General features: G+C 42.3%; 1 protein-coding gene across 7 annotated transcripts in view; it reads left to right on the plus strand.

Annotated features, from left to right (window-relative positions):
- RFX4 (regulatory factor X4) overlaps nucleotides 1-25,417 on the plus strand; it is a 178,014-nt gene that overhangs the window by 143,462 nt on the left and 9,135 nt on the right. For 5 of the 7 annotated variants that reach the window (XM_034934392.3, XM_008957974.5, XM_034934394.3 and 2 more), the window contains 4 exons: nucleotides 3,929-4,048; nucleotides 4,716-4,877; nucleotides 19,199-19,361; nucleotides 22,397-22,535. In XM_034934392.3, coding sequence (XP_034790283.1) covers nucleotides 3,929-4,048; nucleotides 4,716-4,877; nucleotides 19,199-19,361; nucleotides 22,397-22,535 — 584 coding nt within the window. The remainder of the gene's footprint in view (nucleotides 1-3,928; nucleotides 4,049-4,715; nucleotides 4,878-19,198; nucleotides 19,362-22,396; nucleotides 22,536-25,417) is intronic. The other 2 variants (XM_034934393.3, XM_055096077.2) reach the window with 1 other exon arrangement.

Raw genomic sequence — 25,417 nt, forward strand, 5'->3', positions numbered from 1 at the left:
TTTGTCTCTAATCCTAATGCCTTTTTCCATAACAGGCTCTGCTGCTCCCTAGCTCTGTGACTTTAAGCAAGTTATTCAAGCCCTCTGAGCCTTCATGTCCTCATGTATTAACTGAAGATAATACCTTCTTTGCAGTGTTGTTGAGAAGTTAAAAGAGCTTACTTAGCGCGGTGCATATGGAAGTAGTCAATGCTTGCCTATTTGATTCATACATCTAACACATATCCATTGAGTCTCTATTGTGTGCCTGGCAATGTTGTAGTCACTGGGTATAAAGCACTGGCCAAGACAGAAAAATCTCTGCAAGATAGAGCTTACAATCTAGTGGAGGAGGCATGCAATAACAATTAAGTTAAATACAGGTTATAGTATTTAACTTCGATGGTGAGAAATGCTAAGGAGATAAATAAAGTGGGATGTTCGCTGTAACTGCCTCTCTCCTCTTGTCTTTGGTGTCTCTCTGTCTCTCTCATCAGTCTTTCTGTATCTCTTTTTCATTTTCCTGTCTTCATCGATATTCACTATCCTCATCGCTGTGACACTCTGGTACTGAACTGTTTACTGCCCAATAATCTTAATGATTAATTTCTGCTTAGTAAGAACACTTAGCTTCTGTGGAGTCTGAGACTGAGCTTTATGCCTCCTTTGTACTCAGAGCACTTAGCACAATGGTAAGCAGGTAGCAGTAGCTCTACAAACTCTTGTTGTTTGAAGGATTAAAATTTAGAATGGAAAATTAACAGACAAACTGGTAGCTGATCAGAGGCATTAATGAAGAGAGCTTGAAGGCCCATGTCAAATCCACACTTTCCCTAAAGTACCGGCTTCCAAGTTCAGCTCTGATGTTTTCTTAGAGTAATCTTAGGCAAGTTTCTTCACCTCATCAGATCTTTGTTTCCTTGTCTTATAAAACAAGAGGATGGTATAAAATGATTTCCAAGTTGTTTGTTCATCCTAAAACTACTGGTTTGGATTTTTATCATCCAAGCTTTCCATGCTAATTCATTATTTCATAGTACATTTCTCTCTTTCTATCCATGTTGACTTTAGATCAACATCCCAGCAAATAATTTCTTCATTTTGGAGACCCTTTCCTTATTTGATGCTATCTTTTGACTTGTTTGACTCTATGAACAAAACAATCATGTCATGGGATCTTAGAACATAGCAGCAAAAGGGATCTTAGCAATAATAATAATAGCTACCAATTATTAAGCATGTAATATATACTTTTACTCATTTTAGTACTTCTGTAATGTACATTTTACTGTCCTTTTGGAGAGCTGTAGCACACAACGATTGAGGAGCAACTTCAGAATCAGACAGTCCAGGGTTCAAGTCTTGGTTCTGCCACTTAATGACTGTGTGACATTAGACAGCTACTTTACCTCCCTAAGCCTCACTTTCTTCCTTTGTAAAAGGAAAGTATCACTTATCTCACATGGTTGTGATGAGGATTAAATGCCAAAATAAATCTCTGGTGGTTTACACAGTGGCTGCCACAGAGGCAGAGGTCAATAAATGTCAGATTTTGTTTTCAGTATTTATAAGGATTAGGGAGGGTAAAGGAACTCATCTAAAGTCTAAGCTACTAAGTGGCAGAGCTAGGATCTCAACCTGGGCAGTTTGATCAACAGCGCATGTAATTACCCACACAGTGCTGTACCTCCTCAGTGGTTCACAGGATCCCATTTCAGAGAAACAGTTGGAAAGTTTAGTTTTAGAGACTGCATCTCACAATGATTGAGCAGAACCTGGACTTTGCTGAATACCAAATGGCATTGAAAAACAGACATAGTACTGGAGATGGAAGAAGGATGTGAAGGAGGTGCAGGACAGTAGACCTTGGCCTTGAGCTCTGTGGGAACAAGGACAGGAGTTTATGGCAGGCTGTAGAGAGAGGGGGTCATGTTCATGACCTGCTGAGCATCTAGTGGCCTTACAGTTAAGCCAGGGATCTTCCTCTCTAGCCTTTCTAGACCAAAAGAATTAACTGATCTGAGATGAAGGGTGTGGGTGTATACAGAAGCCAGGTGCAGTTAAGGAGAAAATACATAAATTTCACCAAGGAGTGCTCCACAAGCCCCCAACTAGCCTCCATTACCTTATGTCTGAGACTTGGAGAGACCTAGCTCCCAGCTCAAGTGGCCCCTGTAGGGGCCAAGTCACTTATGCCATCTGGGCCTTATTTTCTCATCTGTGCTATGAACATATTGAACTAAATGACTTATAGGGGAATGGGAACAGATTACGGAGCCAGACCAAACTGAGGCAAATCCCTACTTGATTACTAATGAAGAGACTCATTTCCTCATTGGTAAGGGAGGATAATACCATCTACCTCACAGTTTGTTGTAAGGAAGAAACATATGTTCAGTGCTTAGCAGAGTTTTTGGTACAGAGTAAACACTCAATAAACAGTAGATGTGATGATGATAATAATGGTGATGGTAATGATCCATGATGAAGACAGAATGACAAAAAAAATAATGCCAGAGAGTCCCGTAAAGTCTCTAAAAGGCTGGGCGTGGTGGCTCATGCCTGTAATCCCAGCACCTTGGGAGGCCGAGGTAGGTGGATCACCTGAGGTCAGGAGTTTTAGACCAACCTGGCCAACATGGCGAAACCCATCTCTACTAAAAATACAAAACTTAGCCAGGCGTGGTGGCACGCACCTATCATCCCAGCTACTAGGGAGGCTGAGGCAGGAAAATTGCTTGAACTCGGGAGGCAGAGGCTGCAGTGAGTCAAGACAGCGCCAATGCACTCCAGCCTGGGCAAGGTAGTGAGACTCCGTCTCAAAAAAAAAAAGTCTCTAAAAAAGCAAACTAGAAGGAAATGGGAAAAAAGCAAACAGTATACTGGTCAGCTTGGAGAGAGGTGAGAAGTTTTGGACATTTTAAAGGGACTGCAGGATATCTACATGGAGATGTCCTATTGGGACCTGGAAACATGGGATGGGAGATAAAGGCTTGGCCCCTCTCTCTGACCCTGGGTCCATGAGGCCTTGATTACAGTAGACATTAACTGAGCCCCTACCGAAGGTGCACCATTCCACTGTGCATGGTAGCAGCATGACATGCAAAAAAAAGCTGGTTTTGAAATAATGTATTATCTATTAATCGTGTCATCTTGCATAAGTGCTTGGCCTGCAAAATAAGAATAAAAATACCCACCTTGCCACATGGTTGTAGTTATTAAATTAGAGAAGATAAGACTTTGAGCACAGAGACTGGCATATAGGAAAGTCTTTAAAAATGACTGTTCACATTCCCTTTTACAAAATAATCTACTCTAAATTGAAAAATGAAGACTGCCACTTGAAAAGACCAACTATTTTTAATGAATTACCTTTTCTAAGAACCATGTGCTAAATGAGGTCTTGAAAACATTTAGGGAAATAAGTAAATAACTTGTTGCAGATTTAAATTTTCAAATTGGCTCCTAGAATTATGTCAGGTACATTAGTAGATAGCAATACAAGGCAAAGTCCCTGCCATGGACATACTTAAAGTCCAATTGGGGGAATAATATGCTGGTGGAAGAGATAAAAATGAGAGACACTATGTTAATAAATGCCGAAGAGAGTGAGGGGTGCTCACATGAGGATGAGGCCAGTGGGTAAGCAAGAGCTCAGAGATGGCTCGGTGGGTGCCATTTTTTATGGTGTCATACTGATATAACTTCAGCAAGGAAAAGATTCACTTGCCACAAAGTGTTAATGACACTTACCTTATGCCAAGCACTAGGCTAAGGTGAGGATACAGCCAAGAACTGCAACCTATGACCATGAGATCATAATTGAGTGGAAAATTAGACTCTTGAGCAGAGCATTTAGAACACTGTGTAACTTGTGCAGTTGACCAGACAGAGGGGGCATACACGAGACAGCACGACTTACTTTCTGTTTGATCCTTTTTTTCACCAGGGTCTTTTCACCTAATTCACTTAATGTTTGATGACTACGTGCTCTACCTGTTAGAATCTCTGCACTGTCAGGAGCGGGCCAATGAGCTCATGCGAGCCATGAAGGGAGAAGGAAGCACTGGTAAGCCAGCATTTTCCTGGGAATTGCACCACTTGGTAATGTTATTTGTATCCTTACTTCTGTGCTTTATGTTTCTTTAACTCTGTATCTCAAAGAATTTAGTTATGGTGAACAGGTTAAGTGGTATCAAACCAATCATTGTCTTTTTCCTCTTTAAAGTGGGCATGTGGGCTGGGTCTGGTGGCTCACACCTGCAATCCCAGCACTTTGGGAGGCCAAGGCGGGCAGCTCACTTGAGACCAGAGTTCAAGACCAGCCTAGTCAATATGGCAAAACCCCATCTCTACTAAAAATACAAAAAATTAGCTGGGTGTGGTGGTGCACAACTGTAGTCCCAGCTGCTCAGGAGGCTGAGGCACGAGAATCACTTGAACCCGGGAGGCAGAGGTTGCAGTGAGCCGAGAGTGTGCCACTGCACTCCAGCCTGGGTGACAGAGCAAGACTCCATCTCAAAATAAGTAAATAAATAAATAAACAAATTAAATAAAGTGGGCATATTTATATACAGAAATTGCCTTGAGTGTCATGATGGTGATGGGAAACCATCGAAGAGTTTGACAAGAGAGTGACATCACACAGATCAGAATAATATTTCACTTTTTAAAGTCTTTTAGAGACACTTGCCTTTACATTTGGTTTTAAAAACTTACCCTATCTCTATCCACAGCAGAAGTCCGAGAAGAGATCATCTTGACAGAGGCTGCCGCACCAACCCCTTCACCAGTGCCATCGTTTTCTCCAGCAAAATCTGCCACATCTGTGGAAGTGCCACCTCCCTCTTCCCCTGTTAGCAATCCTTCCCCTGAGTACACTGGCCTCAGCACTACAGGTAATGGAAAGTCCTTCAAAAACTTTGGGGAGTTAATGTTTGAAGAAAGGGCTTTCTGCCAGCCTGGGCAACATAGTGAGACTTCATTTCCACACACTCAAAAAGCCAGACATCTTGGCTCACACCTGTAGTCCCAGCTACTTGGGAGGCTGAGGTGGGAGGATTGCTTGAGCCCAGGAGCTACAATCGCACCACTGCATTCTAGCCTTGGTGATACAGTGAGACCCTGTCTCAAAAAAAGAAAAAAAGGGCTTTCTGGAAAAACATTCTTCTCCCACAATCTCCAAAAGATAATGCCAAGACCTGGGTATCTTCCTGGATTTGTGAATGACGTACAGGTATTCATTTATTCATTGGTACACATTCTGTATGCTGCTGTTTTCAAGTTGGCAAATTAAGCATATGATAAAATCCCAAAACTAAGCCACTGAATTGACTATAATGCTATATAACATAAATACACAAACATTCTTGAAAACAAGAAAGGGAACTCTCTGAATCAAAAACTGAGCTGCTTTCTTTTTCTCTGGAAAGGGAGGCAGACAGGAAACTTTACACTAAGCTATGGCAACCGTAAGGAGGCAAGGGCTGTGCTGTGAGTGGGTCTTCAGCTAAGCTAGAGCTGCCGGGCACATAGCATGAGGCTGATGCTACCGTGAGCCTGTGTGGAGGCCCACACAGTCCAAGATATGCACGGGAGTCTCATAAGATTAATTTACAACCAAGAATTACCCAAGCTTGGATACACACCCAAAAGAAGGCAGAGATCCAAACAGATGTTTGTACATCAGTGTTCCTAACAGCATTTCTCACAATAGCCAAAAGGCAGAAACCACTGAAGTGTCTTATCGATGGATGATGGATAAAGAAAATGTGGTATATACATAAATGGAATACTATTGAACCTTGGAAAGCAATGAAATTCTGACTCATGCTACAACTCTGATGAACCTTGAAGACAGTATGCTTAATGAAAGAAGCCAGACACAGAAGGACAAATATATGATTCCATTTATATGAGGTACCTAGAATAGTCAAAGTCACAGACACAGTGAATGGAATGGTGAATGTCAGGGGCTGGAGGGAAGGGAAATGAGGAGTTAGTGTTTAATAGGTACAGAGGTTCAGTATAGGATGATGAAAAAGCTCTGGAGATGGATGGTGGTGATGGTTGCACAACATGGTGAATGTACTTAATGCCATTGAACTGTACACTTGAAAATGGTTAATACTGGGCGTGGTGGCTCATGCCTGTAATCCCAGCATTTTGGGAGGCCGAGGTGGGTGGATCACTTGAGGTCAGGAGTTTGAGACCAGCCTGGCCAACATGGTGAAACCCCATCTCTACTAAAAAATACAAAAATTAGCCGGGCATGGTAGCACATGCCTGTAATCCCAGCTACTAAGGAGGCTGAGGCAGGAGACTCGCTTGAACCCAGGAGGTGGAGGTTGCAGTGAGCCAAGATCACTCCACTGCACTCCAGCCTGGGCATCAGAGCAAGACTCCATCTCAAAAAAAAAAAAAGTTAATATGGATATATATTACCACAATTAAAAGTCACCCAAGCATCCGTGGAAGCCCAATTCCATGAAGGAGGAACAACAAACTTAAGAACAGAGAGAGTCTATATCCAAAGGAATGAAGTTATTAGGACAACCTGAAAAGTATTGTTAAGATGAGAACTAAAAAGAAATCAGCCAGGCATGGTGACTCACCCTGTAATCCCAACAGTTTGGGAGGCCAAGGTGGAAGGATGTTTTGAAGCCAAGAGTTCGAGACCAGTCTGGCCAATATATTGAGACCCCATCTCTACACAAACTTTTTTAAAAAGTTAGCTGGGCATGGTGGTGTGCACCTGTGGTGGAGGCTGAGATGGGAGGATCATTTGATCATAGGAGTTCGAGGCTGCCATGAGCTATGATCAGACCACTGCACTCCAGCCTGGGTGATAGCCTGTTTAAAAAAAAAAAAAAGAAGAAGAAGAAAGAAAGGAAAGAAAGAAGAAAAAGAAATCATACCCATGAGAGTCAAGATCTTCAAAAGGAAATATATAATTGTTGAAATAATAATTTCAATAGATAGGTTGAATATTAGAAAATTAGATTCAACTGAAAGAGATCAGTGAACCGAAAGACTGAGCTGAGGAGTTCTCTGATGATGTGGCAAAAAGAAATAGTAAGTATAAAAGTGATGTTAAGAAAAAGGACTGATAAACTCAGAAATTCTAATATTCATTTAATAAATGTTCCAGAGAAAGAATAGAGAGAAAGTGAAGATGTAATAGCTGAGAGTTTTATAAAATGGAATAAAGACAAGGCTTTATAGACCAAAAGCTCTCATTGAACATGTGCTGAATAAATGGAAAAAAAAATTACCTCTAAGCCCAATGAAGAAAATCAAAGATAAAAGAAGTCTTACTAGTTTCCCCAAAGAAAATGTATATAACCTCCAAAGAAGAGAGAACCAGACTGATATCAGACTTCTCATTTGCAACATTAGATTCAATACCTGAAACCATACTTTTGAAGTGTAAAGAAAAAAACTGCATTGAAAACTTTGGATCCAGAATCCTATATATGTTTATTCATGTATATATGTACACACATGTATTTTTTTTCCCCCGTGAGGACATTTTATGTACCAAGTCCTGTGCTGGGTGCTATGGGAAATAAATAGATTAATATGCCAAGGCCTTGCTACCAAGAGGGAACACAAGGATAAAGAAAAGTACAGAGACAAGTGTTATGGAAGGAAGAATGTGGTATATGCAATAAGTGAGATATAAACTAATGCTATGAGGTTCCCAAGGAAGGAGAGATTCTATGTGTCTGGAAGTATCAGGGAAGACCTCACAAAGATTCCAGGCTTTGTGGAGTGGAGGGCTTGGTCAGGCTATGATAATTAATTCATTACCTTTCCATCCAAACCTGCTCTACTACCCTCCTATTACCCAGGCAACAAATACGGGAGTCGGCTTCAAATCTTTCCTCTCCCTCAACTCCTGTATTAGTTAGGGTAGGCTAAGCTGGTGTGACAAATAGATCCAAACACGGGTGGAGTTAACACAACAGAAATCTATTTCATGCTTGAAGACAGTACTGCTAGGGTATTCAGTCATAAAGGAGGCTCTCTGTAATGCAGTCATTTGGAAACACGTGCTCCTTCAATATTAAGCTCCCACATAGCCTAGGGCAGTATTTCCCAAACTGATCCACAGACCAGCAGTATCAGTATCTCTTGGAAACTTATTAGAAATGCTCTTATCTGGTCCTGCTGCAGACCCAATGAATCAGAAACTGTAGGACCAGAGCCCAGGAATCTTGTTCAGCAAACTTCCAGGTGATTTTGATGCTCACTAGGTTAAGGACCACTGCCTGAGGGCTTTGTTAAGTCTGCAACCAGCTGGCAGAAATGGAAAAAGGGCACGGAGGATGAAAACCGACTCTCTTAAAAGCCCTGGCCTGAAGGTGGCACACGTCACTTCCACTTATATTCCATCAACGAGGACTTAATCACATGGCCTCATGTAACAGCAAGAGAGGCTGGGAAATGTAGAATAGCATGTACCCAGGCAGGGAAAGGGGAACAGCTTTGGGGGCAACAGCGGGCATTCTCCATCACACTTCCCAAGTCCAGTTGTTCTAATACTAATCTAGACTGATCTGTTCCTTCCCATCCCACTTGTGCCTCTGGTTCAGGCCACCCCCACCTCTCATGGACATCCACAGTGACTCTCAAGCTGGTACCCTGCCTCCAGACTCTACTCTGTCCTCTCTCACATTACTCACTAAGTCTCGTTTTCATGAAGCTTGTGCCTCCTCAAAGTGCTGGGGCAAAGAACCCACTGCCTCACTCTAAAAGCCTTAAAGAGCTCTCTTTCTCCTAATCACTTCTCACACTGTTCCTTCTTCTTGGGCTAGCCTCCTTCTACCCTCTGCCTGATAAAATCCTACTCACCTCCTTTGATGTTTCCCTCACCCTCCAAGTTAGAATCTTCCTCCAGAAGATTCTACAGCATGGACTTAATTATATCCTAATTCTATTTAGGACTGTTTCCAGAATAGACTCGGAACTAAAGTTTTTTTTTTTTTTTTTGAGGACCAAATAAATAGGGTCAGATTGCTCCATTCAGGAGCATTTACTCATTTACTCACCTATCTATCCATTTCTCCAAAAAATATTTCTCAGGTGGCTTCTATGTGCTAAACACTTTCGGATAGGTGGTGATATAATAGCAAACAATAGAAGTGTGGTCTCCGCCCCCGGGAGTTTATGTTTAGAGGTTAAGGTTCTTGATGAGCAAACTGACAGTAACAATATAGTGTGAGGAGTGCTAGGTTGGAAGAAGGGTCAGAGTATCATGGGAGCATGAAGGAGAGGGGAGAAAAGGTATTCCAAGTAGAGGCAAGAGAGAGCATGTTATTTTTGGGAAACTTAAAAGTATATATCCCAGAGACTTTTGATTAATTCCTTCCCCAAAGTTTCCTCTCTCTATGGAACTACACCTACTTAGAGAAGGATTGAGCGGATGCTTAAGAAACTGGAAGGACTTGCTATCTTGTGTACTAGCCAATAAACTCAGTGGCCCTCTGTCAGGGACAGCTAAGGAAATGGGATTCTTCAAAGTATTGAAAAGCTGGGTTGTTGATAAATGGCATTAGATCAAGCTTTGATTTCACTTTGGGTACACAGCTAGGGAGCCCTCTTCTGTGGAAATTTAGATTTGAGATCGCCGTATTTGTTTATATAGATGCGCCTCAAACTGTATTTTGTTTTCTGCTTTGAGGAGGAAGAATGTGATCAGGCTCCCACCTCCCTCCCATTTTCTTTCCATAGTGGGTTGTTGTAGTTCCTGCTTAGAAGGCTCAGAAAAAGTACGTGTAGTGAAAAGAATGACTTTGTTCACTGAACATTAAAAGGGAAGAGAATTTAAGTACCATTCGCAGCTCTTCATGCAGCTCTCAGGAGTTCTTCAAAGATTGGGATTATTGGGCAACCATCCTGAGTCTCCTTTCTCCCTAAAGAAAGAGCCATTTACCCAAATAATCCTGCCCAAATATCCCTGTCATCACCAGGGAGACACACACGAGTCTGCTAGTGATAATATCCTAACTTCTGAAATAAACAGGGAAATTATACAAATAAAACAGTTCTGCATTATGAAGCAGAAACCATTTGGATGAAATGTTTCTCAAAGTGTAGCAACATTTCAAATAAGGAGACAGACTCTAAGGGAATAAGGGATGGGAGGGAAGAGTGTGAAAGAAAGATGTCTAGGATCTTCTCATAGTTCTCATCCAGCTAGTGAGTGTGCCTGGCTTTCTTTGAAGCAATGTGGAGGCCTCAAGTTATGGCAGGTGTGATAGACAAGGCCACAGGAATATCATAAATGGCTTCAGATATTTCTGTGCAATGTGTTCAAGAGCCATAAACGTAGCTTCTTAGAAATACAAATGTGAAACAGGTTCTCTTCAGATGATTTTAAGCTTTGAAGATTTTGGCACATTCCAGCTTTGTTCTCAGATATCTCCATGGGGCATTAAAAATGTCATCCTATATAAGACTATGTATGATATTTTTCTCAAGTACCACTTTTGAAATACTCCATTGCTAAATTAGACTGGATCTGGGCATGTAATGTGGGTTATGGTCTTGGAGAAAAGAAACCCAATTTCCTAACAACATGTATGATTATATAGGCATATTATATTATAAAGCACAAACTATTTACCCATGCTAGAAACCTAAATATTAGGAAGTCTATTACGGTAGGCTTCTTAAATTTTCATTGAACAATAGTGTAAATTGTAAAACAATTCTGTAAATCTTATAAAATGTATTTGCCATGTTTCTTTTTTTAAAAAAGTCAACTCAGCACACGGTTTTCATGCCCAGTTAATTTTTATTTCTATTTTAAAATTATCGCTTGACTTATATATCCCATCTACTTTCCAAAAAGTTTTGAAGTAGTTTATAATAAAAACAGAAAAATCAATTTCGTAAAAAGGACCAAAACCAGAAAGAAAGAAAGAAAGAAAAGGTGAGGAAAATTAAATGAAACAATGGTTAGCTTTAAAAATTTATTAAAGTCTTATTAATATGTGAAATTTTATGTGACCCAGTTATTTTTTTGGGTTTCCAGCATATCGTTGATCAGACAATGTGTAAATATTACCAGGTTTGACTTGTTGAGAATCAAGGCCAGTCAAGTACCTGGGACTCTTTAACAAATAAATGTCCCACTTTGGATGGACACTTCTCCATTTTTCAGCTGTGAAAAAGGAACAGTATTATGTGTGCTCGGTGGCACAAAGCTAAAATTAATTCATTGCACATAACCTTTTGGCATCCTTCGATACAAGGACTAGGGAATACAAGGTAGTACAGATAATGAGTTATGACTCACTAGGAAAACAGTCACTCTGCTTATCTGTAGCTACGTCTAGTTCCATGTCCACATTTCTAAATATATTTTATTGACTGTACTTATTAATTGATTTTTTTTAAATGGGGAAAGAAAGGGAAATGAAATAAATTTCAGGTACCTAAAATTAAACCTGATATATGGCCAATTTTGGTTGGGTTTACGGCAATGTCATGATAAGAGGCTGGTTAAAGGATTCCATTCCAACAGATTTCCGCAAGGTAAGATCTAGCCTGTCTGTCCATTTTCTCCCCAAATTTGTAGGCTTGCTACGCTCCCTCATGACCTGGCAAAGTTGGCAAAGTTTAGAAACCTTAACTTTCTTTAAGGAAAACTGGCTCCTTTCCTCCTTGGGAGCATGGCAGGCAGTGCCAAACTGATCAGTCTATTTAACATGACATTGGGCTGCAATTCTTTAATGGCATCTAAAGCAAAACGTTAAGCTCCTACTCTGTCCCATCGGGCCACCGAAGGGTTCTAAAACCTCGTTTATGATGTCATTTTAAGTATTCCCTCCTTCAGCAATGACAATAAAAGTTAACTATTAAACTCATGTTTTCAACTTCCCACCATGGGTTCCCTGCAACACAAAACCAGCAAATTAAATCATTGAGATACTAGGATACTTAATGAAATAAAAGCGAATTCCTCATAAATGGCCCTAACTGTAGAACATCTGGCCTGCCCAGCTGCATTTTCTCTACATCAGTTGAGGATGTAACAAAGATAACCGACCCTTAGTCTTTCCAAATAACAAAAGCCCAGTTATTCTGAGGGCAGCTAAACTGAGTGGGATAGGATGGACACTTCAGCCCTGCCACAGAGTCTGCGATGACTCATTTACAGGACCTCAGAGTTGTCAGTGCTAGTGAATTCCTCCTTCTTTCGTCCCTGCTACTTCCTTTTCTTTAAAGGAATGGAATCACGAAAAATAAGCTGGGATTGAAAATAGATTGTTTAATTGACTCTTTTTTTTGGATCACAAAATCAAATCTTAGCTTGCTGCTGGGACTTTAGGCTCCCTCATTCATTCATTTGTTCATTCATTCAACAAATATATATTTCCTGTCTAATTTGTACCAAATCCTGGGAGTACAGAAGTGAAAAAGAGTCATAGTCACTTCCCGCATGGTACTTACATTCTAGTGGTAAGAGTCAATACAGAAGTAAACTGCCAGGTAAAGGTGTAATTTCAAATGGTCAAAGTGCTATGTGTGAAAATAATAGTGTGCTATGAAAAAGTATAAAGTGGGGACGCATCTTAGTTGGTGGTCAGAGAATGCCTCCCTGACAAGGTGACATTTATCTGAGACCTGAAGTTTTACAAGGAGCCAGCTACATAGAGGTTGCGGAGGGAAAAAGAACTTTGTATGCGACGGGGAAAAGCATGTGCATAGGCCTCAGGCAGCAAAGAGCTTGGCATAGTGGGAACTGACAAATGTGTATAATAAATAAGGAAGAGAGTGGCAGGAGAGGAAGTTGCAGAGATTGGCAGAGGCTAGATTATGCAGCAACATAAGAAGGAACTGATTCATTTGCTGCCCCTGGTCAGTTCTGTCAATCAGATTTTGACCATGGAACTATTGGTAAAGTGTAACTCAAACAGATGAGGTTTCTAGCTTCAATAGGAGGTCTCTTTAGACACAGCTGTCTTAAGGATAGATAATAGCCAATGACGGAGGTTGCAGTGAGCCAAGATTGCGCCACTGGCACTCCAGCCTGAATGACAGAGTGAGACTCTGTCTCAAAAAACAAAAAAAAGATGATAGCCAATGACATACCTAGAGATACAGGTAAATATCAATATATAGTCTTCTTTCCCTGTCTCAGTCATGAAGATTACAGGAAATGCTTGTTTAGTAGCAAATCCTGTCAAGCAACATCGTCCAAATAGAACTTTCTGTGATGAGATGGAAATTTTTTCTATCTTAGCTATCCAAAACAGTAGCCATTAGCCACCTGTGGCTATTAAGCACTTCAAATGTGGCTAGTGGAATTAAGAAACTGAATTTTAAATTGTATTTAGTTTTAATTCATTTAAATTTCAATAGCCACGAGTGGCTATAGGATAGGGCAGAGCAGCTCTAGAATCTTGACACACTTAAAGGAGCTTACAAACAAAAGGCGTAGGTTAGGTTAAAACTTGAGCAACATCTGTGATGGTTCACAGAATCCTCCTAAGGAAAAGGTTAAAGCAGTGGTCTCCAACCTTTATGGCACCAGGGACCGGTTTTGTGGAAGACAATTTTTCTATAGACTGGGGAAGAGGTGGGGGGGATGGTTTCAGGATAAAACTGTTCCACCTCAGATCATCAGGCATAGACTCTCATAAGGAGTGTGCAACCTAGATCCCTTGCATGTGCAGTTCATAGGGTTCACACTCCTATGACAATCGAATGCTACTTCTGATCTGATAGGAGGCAGAGCTCAGGCAGTAATGCTTGCTTGCCCACCACTCACCTCTTGTGCGGCCCAGTTCCTAACAGGCCACGGTCCGGTACTGGCCCTGGGGTTGGGGACCCCTGGGTTAAAGGATTCAGTCCAAGATCTGAAAAAAAAGGGTACAGCCAGATAGCTTGGGAAGCACTCTAAATTTTCAGAAGTCTGTAGCAGAATCTCAAAGCTTCGGGTTTTTGTTGTTGTTGTTGTTGTTATTGTTGTTGTTTTTGAAACAGGGTCTCACTCTGTTGCCTAGCCTGGAGTGTAGTGGCGTGAGCACAGCTCACCGCAGCCTCCACCTCCTGAGCTCAAGTGATCCTCCCGCCTCAGCTTCCCAAGTAGCTGGGACTACAAGCACACACCACCACACCCAGCTTTTGTATTTTCTGTAGAAATGGGGTTTTACCATGTTGCCTAGGCTGGTCTCAAACTCCTGGGCTCAAGAAATCAGCCCACCTCAGCCTCCCAAAGTGCTGGGATTATAGGCATGCGACACTGCGCCTCGCCAGCTTCTGATTTTTAATGGCCCTTAACATACAGAATGTGTGACAGGAGGCAGTATGTTATAGAGCTTTGTTACTCAAAGTGTGGTTCACAGACCAATCACATTGTCATCATTTAGAAGTTTGATATAAGGGCCTCACTCCCAATCTACTGAATCAGAATCTGCATTTTTAACAAGATCTCCAGTGATTCAAATACACATTCAACTGTAAGAAACATTGCTATGGAAAGGGTTTGGGGTTGGGCAGACCTGCATTCAAATCCCAACTCTGCCACTTACCTGAGCAAGTCATTTAACCTCTTGGGCCTCAATTTTCTCACCTGAAAAAGGAGGTAATACTACTTACCTCAAAAGGTTGTTGTCAAGACTGAATGGGTCAATGTATAAAAGGAAATGAGCATGAGATATGGTTTATGTTGGATGATCATTAATTCATTTATTTGACAAATCATTACTGATTGTCTATTATATTCCGAGCACCCTTCCTGTCCTGTGCTTAAAACCCCTTCCAAAACAAAGCAACCTTGGGGAAGAAGAGTGTTTTGTTGGGGATGGGAGGGGAAGAAAATGTTCCCCTGTAGCAGTTTCAATACTGTAAGGTGACCAACAACTGCTCCTCTTGGGATCTTTATAGGATTCTCAACTATCAGGGGCTTCCACCGCTATCCTCAGACCTTTAAATAAATAGAAATGTGAGGAGGGGAGGGGGGAATAAGAGAAAAATATGGGAATTGAACAAATAGGGAAGATTTGCTATTGTTTTATCGACAAAAAGCATTAGAATTGTCTTAAAAACTAAGCACAAACTGTAAGCTGCGCAGATTTTCTTTTATTAGCTTCCTTAGAAAAGCAGCAGCAGCAATTCTCACTGGAGGTCTCACTGGTAGGAAAGGGAATTCAAGGGGTGTTCTTTTCTGCTCCCCAGGCAAAAAGGGTTTCTCACCCAAGCCAGTAGGTGTTAATCTGCTTAAGCCTGCCTGAGTGGATGTGTTAGATTGCTGGCACATGGCCATTTAGGGGTTTTGTTCCCCAGACCACAGGAGCCCATTTTTCCAAGAGTTCCACTAGCTTTTTGTTTGATAACGTCTATTTCTAGCAGCATTTACTCCTTCAGCAACAAATTCAATGGAACGAAAATTTACTGAACACCTACTATTTGGCACACCCTCTGTTGGGGATACAGAGATGAATAAGGAACAGTTGCTGTGCTCCGGGGCTCACACAAAAGTAACTGCTGTTGCATTCTCTCAGGTGATGGCTATTATCATGACTTCTTCCCACTGCTTGGAAAAAAACATGCTTTGGTTTCCTTGGCTGCCCCGTTTCAATATCCACTGACCTCGCTGTGCTCGCCTGAGGTCCCAGAGGCTTCAAGGGTTAATTACTTGCTTGTTGTGGCTGGTTCATTGTTCTCCCAAACTTCTCACCCTTTCTGCTTCCATTTCCAATTCTAAACTTTGTTTAATGTATTAATGTTTTTCTTTTTACGGCGGCAATACACATTCTTTACAGAAAAATACAGATAAGTAAAATAAGGGAAAACACTGTAAGACTCTCCTCAATCCCACCACTCAATGATAACCCATTTTAATAAACATGACATTTTAAAAAACTGTAACAGTAATATAATTTCACATGAAGTTCAAAACATAGAGGAGGGCAATTATGCATAATCCAGTCATCTGAGTTGTGATCATTTTGGGGATCTTCCCTTCCCATTTTCTTGTACTTATAAATCAAGCCTAACATGTAGCCTGCTAAAGTCATTATCTTTTGGGGGAAGAATATGGAATAGATGTGCAAAGCAGGAAGGGGTACTTTCAGCTGTGCTGGTGAGTAAGGACACTAGTAATTTTATAGAAAAACATGTTTAGAAATTTGCGTAATTGGCTAAATTACTGTTGCTATTCAAATGTTTCATCCCTGGTAATAGAATCTCACCCAAGAAACTTGCCTTTCTTCCCTGGGGTCTGAAATGAGAAATACAGAAATATCTATTTTAAGAAGTTCTCATGTAAGAATACCTGAATTCATAATGAAGAGTGTTTGCATACCATTAAAAGCCTACCACGTGCCAAACTCTCTGACATATATTACAACAGTCCTGCAAGATAGATATTATTACTCCTGTTTTAAAGATGATGAAACAGAAGCTCATAAAGTTTAACAGGCTTGCCCAAGATCTTATAGCTAGTACCTGGCAGAACCAGAACCCAGAGCAAAGAGACACAACAGTGGAGAGTAGAAAGTGTGTGGCAGAAAGTGTGTGGGTTCACAGCCCGACTGAACCACCCACTCACTCTGGGACCTTGGGCAAGTTATTTAACATTCTAAGTTTCCTTGAACTGGACTTTTGTGTGATGCCATTAGCCTGCAGTTAGTGTTGACAAAAGGAACCGTCCTTAGAATCAAGATGAAGTCCATTGTAAGGGTGTTGAGGACATTGTTGAACAGTTCATAGTTAAAGATATTGCTGTTTGCTCTGAATTTGGAGGACAGTAAACTCCTGAGCGATCGTCAGTCTTAGTGCTCCTAACTATTCAGGCTTCCAGGAGCACTGGCTCCTGGAAAACTCATATCTAAGTTTAAAGTTCACATATAGGAAGAATTTGGGCGGCATGTTTCACCTCATTCTGAATTGCATTTTTTGCCTCCAATTCTGCTTTTCTTTCTTCTTTCATTCCCACTTCCATTTTATTGTCTCGAATCTTTTATATTGCTATACACTCCCTTAAATTCTTTTGGATTTAACCATCAGTTTCCTCATCTATAAATGGGGGATAACGTTCTTTTAAGGGTGTGTGACAAGCACTCAGCACAGTGCATGGTCTGTAAGAGATGCTCAATAATGGTGTCTCCTTTCATACTCTTAGAATAAATCTTTGTCACCTCATTACAACAAAGGACATTATTTGCATTCTAAAAGATTCTTCAATTTATGAAAGGGCTCACCAAAGGGTTCTTTTAACAATAAGCCAATGTATTTAAAATAGGACACCATCTCCACATTTCTTCAAGGGTATTCCTTACCAAGTCTCTGTCACATAACTGGCACAGCGCTGATCCACCAACTCTGCTTCCTCCCACTACTCCATATCAATGCAGCTCCTCTCATATGCTATTTGCAAAGTCCCTGGGATGGAATGGACTAATTTTTAAAATGAAAACCTTTCCTTTATCTTTCCAGAGGAATTTTTAGATAGAAATGGTCTGCTGCAGAAAATACAGAATGGGAGATCAAATTTTCTCTTTTACTTCACCTTAAAAATGTCCTCCCTTAAATTCTTTCATGTTTTCCATGTACCTAAAGGGGGATGTTGAATCCCATTCCCTCTGCCTTCTAAAACAAGTTTAATTATTTCCACCATACTAACATATTTTAAAATTTATCATAAATTAAGTTGTCTGATGAGTTTAGTATTGCTATTAATGATTTATCAAATTATCATTAAAAAAAATTCTAGCCCAGGAGCGGTGGCTCATGCCTCTAATCCTAGCACTTTGGAAGGCCGAGGTGGGAGGATCACTTGAGACCTGGAGTTCAAGACCAGCCTGGGGAACATAGTGAGACCCTGTGTCTATAAAAAATTTAAAGGCCAGGTGCGGTGGCTCACGCCTGTAATCCCAGTACTTTGGGAGGCAAAGGCGGGTGGGTCACAAGGTTAGGAGTTCGAGACCAGCCTGACCAACATGGTGAAACCCTGTCTTTACTAAAAATACAAAAATTAGCCAGGCATGGTGGTATGCACCTGTAATCCCAGCTACTCAGGAGGCTGAGGCCGGAGAATCACTTGAACCCAGGAGGTGGAGGTTGCAGTGAGCTGAGATTATGCCACTGCACTCCAGCCTAGGTGACAGAGTGAGACTCCATCTCAAAAAAAAAAAAAAAAATTAAAAATTAGCTGGGCATGGTGGTACATACCTGTAGTTCCAACTACTTGGGAGGCTAAGGGGGAAGGATCCCTTGAGCCTGGGAGGTCAAGGCTGCAGTGAGGGCCATGATCATGTCATTGCACTCCAGCGTGGGTGACAGAGTGAGAGCTTGTCTCCAAAAAAAAAAAAAAACTAACCATCTCATAAAATATTAAGCATTTAATTTTGTCAGGTTTTTATCCCCCAGTCTTTAGCACTTTCAAGGTATCCAATTAAATTAAAAAATAGACAAAGGGAATTCATAATTTGTATGGAATAGGTCACTGTCCAGGTCACTGTCTAATAATCTTCAAAAAGACCTGAGCTGGCAGAGCCCAGTAATCTACTTATGTTTGCTTAAAGCAATTTGTTGGATCCTTAACACCTGTTGAGTTGAGCACTGAAAAGTTAATTTGCAGTGCCTATCTGGGCTGTATTTCCCCAGGCTTTCCTTTTCCTTCTCGCCCTCCCTTCCTTTCTTCCTATCCTTCCCTTCCCTTTTCTCCCTTCTAAAATTTTTATTGAGTGTTTTGGCAGTCAGGATCTGTACTAAGCACTGGGAATCCATTGGTGGCCAAAATAGGCCAGGCCCCTACCCTCATGGTGCTTTCTGTCTGGTGAGGGGGCCATTAATCTAATCACATTCACTAATGGGTGTAGGATTACAAATTGCAGTAGGCACCACTTAGGCCTACAGTACAGTGAGGGATCTGGCCTAGTCTGGGGTTAGGAAGAGGACAGCTTTTTGGACTGTGAGAGGAAGAATGAGTGGGTAATAAGGCAGCAGAAACAGCACTGCAAAGGCCCTGAGTTGCTGGGAATTGTGGTACTCTGGAGACAATGAAAGATACTGTGGCTGGACCAGACAAAACAAAGACAGGGAATGGGGGATGCCTCTGGTGAGCTCAGCAGAGTCAGAGATACATGTCTTATAAAGATTTTGGCCTTCAACTTAAGAACAAAGGGAAGCCACTAAAGTAAGGAAGAACAAGGGATATGAGAACTGTTAATGATCAAGACGTCTTAATTTGTCTCTGCAGGAGCAATGCAGTCTTACACGTGGTCTCTAACATACACAGTGACGACGGCTGCTGGGTCCCCAGCTGAGAACTCCCAACAGCTGCCCTGTATGAGGAACACTCATGTGCCTTCTTCCTCCGTCACACACAGGATACCAGTTTATCCCCACAGAGAGGAACATGGGTAGGTAACTTTCCAGGGATGCTGCTGGACTTTTAAAATTTGATCTAAAGAGGCTGGGCACAGCAGCTCACACCCTGTAATCCCAGCACTTTGGGAGGCCAAGGTGGGCCTTGAAGTCAGGAGTTCGAGACCAGCCTGGCCAACGTGGTGAAACCCTGTCTGTACTAAAAATACAAAAATTAGCCAGGCATAGTGGCTTACACCTATAATCCCTGCTACTTGGGAGGCTGAGGTGGGAGAATTGCTTGAACCTGAGAGGCAGAGGTTGCAGTGAGCTGAGATCGCACCACTGAACTCCAGCCTGGGTGACAGAGCGAGACGCCGTCTTAAAAAAAAAAAAAAAGAAAAAGAAAAAAGATCTAAAGAGGGGTTTCCTTAGCAGCTATTTTCTCAAAGAACAGGAAGGGTGCTACCCTTTGCTGAGTTCCCACAATATCCTGAGCACTGTATTATGTAATCCCCACAACAACCAGGGTAGGTAGGTAGGTAAGAAGGTGTTAGTGACCCCATTTTAGATGAGGAAATTGAAGCTTGTTTGGTTATCTTCCATTCCCCAAGGTCACACAGCTGGCACATGGTAGGGCCTAAACTGAGCAAATGTCTGACTCCAAAGCCTGTGTTCCTCCCTCTTTACTCCTTTAATGCCTCAGCTGAAAACCCCTTTCAGCAGTTCCCCTGGGTGGCTCTTTGTACACTTTGCAGAATTACAGAGCTTCATCTTAGGTTCAAGTCTTTTATGATTCCATTTAGAGAAGGGCTTCCCCACCTGAGGGCTGGAGGTCCCTTTAGGCTGCAGTTATTCATGAGGTTCAGGGGATTTCCCATAGGTTCTAGCGGTGTTTTATGCCCTGGAAAAATGCATCATTTGTTTTGCCCATATTTTTTTCTTTTTCAAATATGTGGAGTGATGTTGCTGTGATGAATGAACTACAAATCCATACAAAAGTGTTACTTGAATCCTCATAGCTCTTTGCCATTATGCACTGTCTTTATCAAAAGACACTAACCTTACAATGTCTAATGAGCAGTGATCTGAAAAGCACTTACGATATTAACAAGAGATCCTGACCGGGCACAGTGGCTTACACCTGTAATCCCAGCACTTTGGAAGGCCGAGGTGGGTGGATCACTTGTGGTCAGGAGTTCGAGACCAGCCTGGCTAACATGATGAAACCCCATCTCCCTACTAAAAATACAAAAATGGGCTGGGCGCGGTGGCTCACACCTGTAATCCCAGCACTTTGGGAGGCCAAGGCGGGGTGGATCACGAGGTCAGGAGATCGAAATCATCCTGGCGAACATGGTGAAACCCCGTCTCTACTAAAATTACAAAAATTAGCTAGACGTAGTGGTACGCGCCTGTAGTCCCAGCTACTCGTAAGGCTGCGGCAGGAGAATTGCTTGAACCCAGGAGGTGGAGGTTGCAGTGAGCTGAGATTGTGCCACTGCACTCCAGCCTGGCGACAGAGGGAGACTTCATCTCAAAAAAAAAAAAAAGAAAAGAAAAATTAGCTGGGCATGGTGGGTGCCTGTAGCCCCAGCTACTCAGGAGACTGAGGCAGAATTGCATGAACCCAGGAGGCGGAGGTTGCAGTAAGCTGAGATCGCGCCACTGCATTCCAGCCTGGAGAATAGAGCGATATACTCCAACTCAAAAAAAAAAAAAAAAAAAAAAAAAGATCCTACCATGTAGTGCAGTGGGCCTCACCACTCACAGGCCAGGTTCCAACAGACCAGTTATGGAGGACATGGGAGGAGGAGGGGGAGGATTTCTCAGGTCCCTTCCACAGTTGGCCCAGCATAATGCAGCACGGCGGTGACCTGACAGTGGGCACAGACCTGGATGTTGGTGTACTTTTCCATAGGTTCAAGTGCCCCCGAGCAGTCAATCGGGCAACCATTATTTTCTCAGGGGGCCTTTGAGAGTATTTCCACACATTTAGAATAGACTCTGAAAACTCTGTTTCAGAGAGATTTTTGATTCAGCAGAAATAGCAGAAAAAATACTCACATGGTCATAGGTCAGCATCTTTGCCATAAAGATTTTACTAAGAAGAACAGTGATAATAATAGGCTATGTCTACACAGGACTTTCTGGTTTATGGAGTGTGTTCACACATACGATCCTCAGAATGACCGTGCACAGCATTTTTATGGATGTGAGAAACAGGGTCATGAAAGTCACACAGCTAGAAAGTCGTGGAGCCTGACTTAGAACCAGGGTCTGTTTGAACACGCCATGGTGCTTTCCCCCCAGGAGACAGCTTACAGAAACCCACTACATCCTTCCCCATGATGTGGAAGCAGAGGCCTGAGTGATACAAAAACATAAATCTCACAGTGGTTTCTTTTTTGTTATCCCTATTTGATTTCAGGATACAACAGGGGTTTTAAACACAGCAGGAGTAGAGGTTTCCATCACTAATGATGTTTGGCTCAGGGCTAGATTTCATCCCTGAACGCTGGCTGGGGGGTAAGGGAGGTATGTTCTAGGTGTTGAGGGAGAAGGAAAATCAACCTGGGGTTTTAAGTTAACCATAACAAGGCCACAAGAGTGGAAATGGTAAGAATCAAAAAGAAGAGGCCAGACACGGTAGCTCATACCTGTAATCCCAGCATTTTGGGAGGCCAAGGTGGGTGGATCACCTGATGTCAGGAATTTGAGACCAGCCTGGCCAACATGGTGAAACCCATCTCTATTAAAAATATAAAAATTAGCCGGGCATGGTGGCACATGCCTGTAATCTCAGCTACTCAGGAGGCTGAGGCAGGAGAATCATTTGAACCCAGGAGGCGGAGGTTGCAGTGAGCCAAGATCATGCCACTGCACTCCAGCCTGGGCAACAGAATGAGACCCTGACTCAAAAAAAAAAAAAACCAGATGAAAGAAAGAAAAATGGGATTGGGGGTGAAGGGGGGAAGAAAAGAGAGAAAAGAAGAAAAAGGAAAAAAAATAGATGAGGTTTTTAAAAAGGTGTCAAACTGATCTGTTCTTGCTATTACTCACACTATTCAATGTGCTTGATGCATTTTAGATACACGGGAAGCTATAACTATGGGAGCTATGGCAACCAGCATCCTCACCCCATGCAGAGCCAGTATCCAGCCCTCCCTCATGACACAGCTATCTCTGGGCCACTCCACTATGCCCCTTACCACAGGAGCTCTGCACAGGTGAGTCAGTGGTCCTGGTTTCTTGGCCAGGCCTTGGTATACTTGGTGCCAAATCTCGTTAACACAGTTCATAAACTGTTATGCATACTGTGTGTGCAGCGTGTGTGTCCCCAAGGAGAGGACAGTCTTTATTTATTTATTTATTTATTTATTTTTATTATTATACTTTAAGTTTTAGGGTACATGTGCACATTGTGCAGGTTAGTTACATACTTATACATGTGCCATGCTGGTGTGCTGCACCCACTAACTCCTCATCTAGCATTAGGTATATCTCCCAATGCTATCCCTCCCCCCTCCCCCTACCCTACAACAGTCCCCAGAGTGTGATGTTCCCCTTCCTGTGTCCATGTGATCTCATTGTTCAATTCCCACCTATGAGTGAGAACATGCAGTGTTTGGTTTTTTGTTCTTGCGATAATTTACTGAGAATGATGATTTCCAATTTCATCCATGTCCCTACAAAGGACATGAACTCATCATTTTTTATGGCTGCATAGTATTCCATGGTGTATATGTGCCACATTTTCTTAATCCAGTCTATCATTGTTGGACATTTGGGTTGGTTCCAAGTCTTTGCTATTGTGAATAATGCCGCAATAAACATACGTGTGCATGTGTCTTTATAGCAGCATGATTTATAGTCCTTTGGGTGTATACCCAATAATGGGATGGCTGGGTCAAATGGTATTTCTAGTTCTAGATCCCTGAGGAATCGCCACACTGACTTCCACAATGGTTGAACTAGTTTACAGTCCCACCAACAGTGTAAAAGTGTTCCTATTTCTCCACATCCTCTCCAGCACCTGTTGTTTCCTGACTTTTTAATGATTGCCATTCTAACTGGTGTGAGATGGTATCTCATTGTGGTTTTGATTTGCATTTCTCTGATGGCCAGTGATGGTGAGCATTTTTTCATGTGTTTTTTGGCTGCATAAATGTCTTCTTTTGAGAAGTGTCTGTTCATGTCCTTCGCCCACTTTTTGATGGGGTTGTTTGTTTTTTTCTTGTAAATTTGTTTGAGTTCATTGTAGATTCTGGATATTAGCCCTTTGTCAGATGAGTAGGTTGCGAAAATTTTCTCCCATTTTGTAGGTTGCCTGTTCACTCTGATGGTAGTTTCTTTTGCTGTGCAGAAGCTCTTTAGTTTAATTAGATCCCATTTGTCAATTTTGTCTTTTGTTGCCATTGCTTTTGGTGTTTTAGACATGAAGTCCTTGCCCATGCCTATGTCCTGAATGGTAATGCCTAGGTTTTCTTCTAGGGTTTTTATGGTTTTAGGTCTAACGTTTAAGTCTTTAATCCATCTTGAATTGATTTTTGTATAAGGCGTAAGGAAGGGATCCAGTTTCAGCTTTCTACATATGGCTAGCCAGTTTTCCCAGCACCATTTATTAAATAGGGAATCCTTTCCCCATTGCTTGTTTTTCTCAGGTTTGTCAAAGATCAGATAGTTGTAGATATGCGGCGTTATTTCTGAGGGCTCTGTTCTGTTCCATTGATCTATATCTCTGTTTTGGTACCAGTACCATGCTGTTTTGGTTACTGTAGGACAGTCTTTTCATCAGTGTCATTTCTGGCCTCCAATGGCTGGCCCACAGTGGGTGCTCGGCCAGTGTTCATGCTCCATTTGCTCTCACACACCTGGTCGCTAAACAGTTTTTTTTTTCATTCTATCCCCTCTTTGACCTCTTCATGCCAAGATCTAATTGGCTGCATGTCTGCTGCCCTTTTTCGGGCAGCTACCCTCACCCTGGGCCTTGGGTCTCCTTTCCCATCACCACTCTCCTGGTGCAGACCCTCATGGAGTCTTGTCAGGACTGGTCTCTCAACATCATTTTAACTGGCCTTGGGGTGTCCCGTGTCTGCTCTTTTCATCCAGCCCACACAGGTAATCTTAAGCCGAAGAATCCTCCTGAAATGGATCCCTTTTCAAATCACTCTCAGGCCCTACCTCTCCTTGGGCTCCTCACTGTCTAATAAGCCAAATCAGCCCTCTGTGGCCTGTGGGGAATAGACAGGCCATTGCACTTGGCTGCATTTGGGAAACCACTGCTGGACACTCTACCTGTCTAACACTTCCCTGTGCATTGGCTCTGATCCGACTGGTGGCCAGTTCCACTCTGCATCCTAAGTATCTCTGTATGCCCTCTGTGCTCGTCTCAGCTCAGGCCTTTATCATATCCAACTTAGATGAAGACAGAAGCCTTCCTGGTGGTCTCTATGCCTCTAAAATGTGCCCCATCTCTGGTCCACCCCCTACACTGCTGCTAGAGGAGGCTTTCGGAAAAAAACCCAACTGACCGTGACACTTTCCCTGTCTTTGGCACATCATTGCTTTCCAGGACAAGTTCAATTCTTTAGTATGTCTCTTAAGACTGGTTACCTTTCTGGCCTACTCACAAACTCCCTCCCTCCCCGCAGCCATGCCAGCCCACATGTGGTTGTCTTGGATGTGCCGAGTTCCTCCATGTCTTTGCAGAAATTGTTCCCTCTGGCTGGGTGTCTCTTCCCCAGTCTTTTCGGCTGGGCATTCATGATGGGCGTTCATGGCAATCATATTGCCGTCTTTGTGGCATTCCTGAAAGTACCCCCTTGAGTCCTCCAGGACCTTATTAGGTGCCACTCCCTGGGTTTCCTCTCTCAGTAGCATTTCTCACACCCTGTTATCATCACCAACTTTCCTGTCTGACGCGCACGGAGACCCTAAGCTCCCTGAAGGCAAAGATGAAGTCCAGTATCCTCAGGTCACAGCACTTGGCACCTATCAGAAAGAGGAGCTACCTTCTCCTGAACACGTGTTGTATGCCAGGCTCTGCGCTGAGCACTCTCCACATCCCTTAGATAACCCCTGCAGAAGAGGAAGTGAGACTCACAGTAAC

This window comes from Pan paniscus, chromosome 10 (assembly GCF_029289425.2).
Source record: "Pan paniscus chromosome 10, NHGRI_mPanPan1-v2.0_pri, whole genome shotgun sequence".
Lineage (NCBI taxonomy): Eukaryota > Metazoa > Chordata > Mammalia > Primates > Hominidae > Pan > Pan paniscus.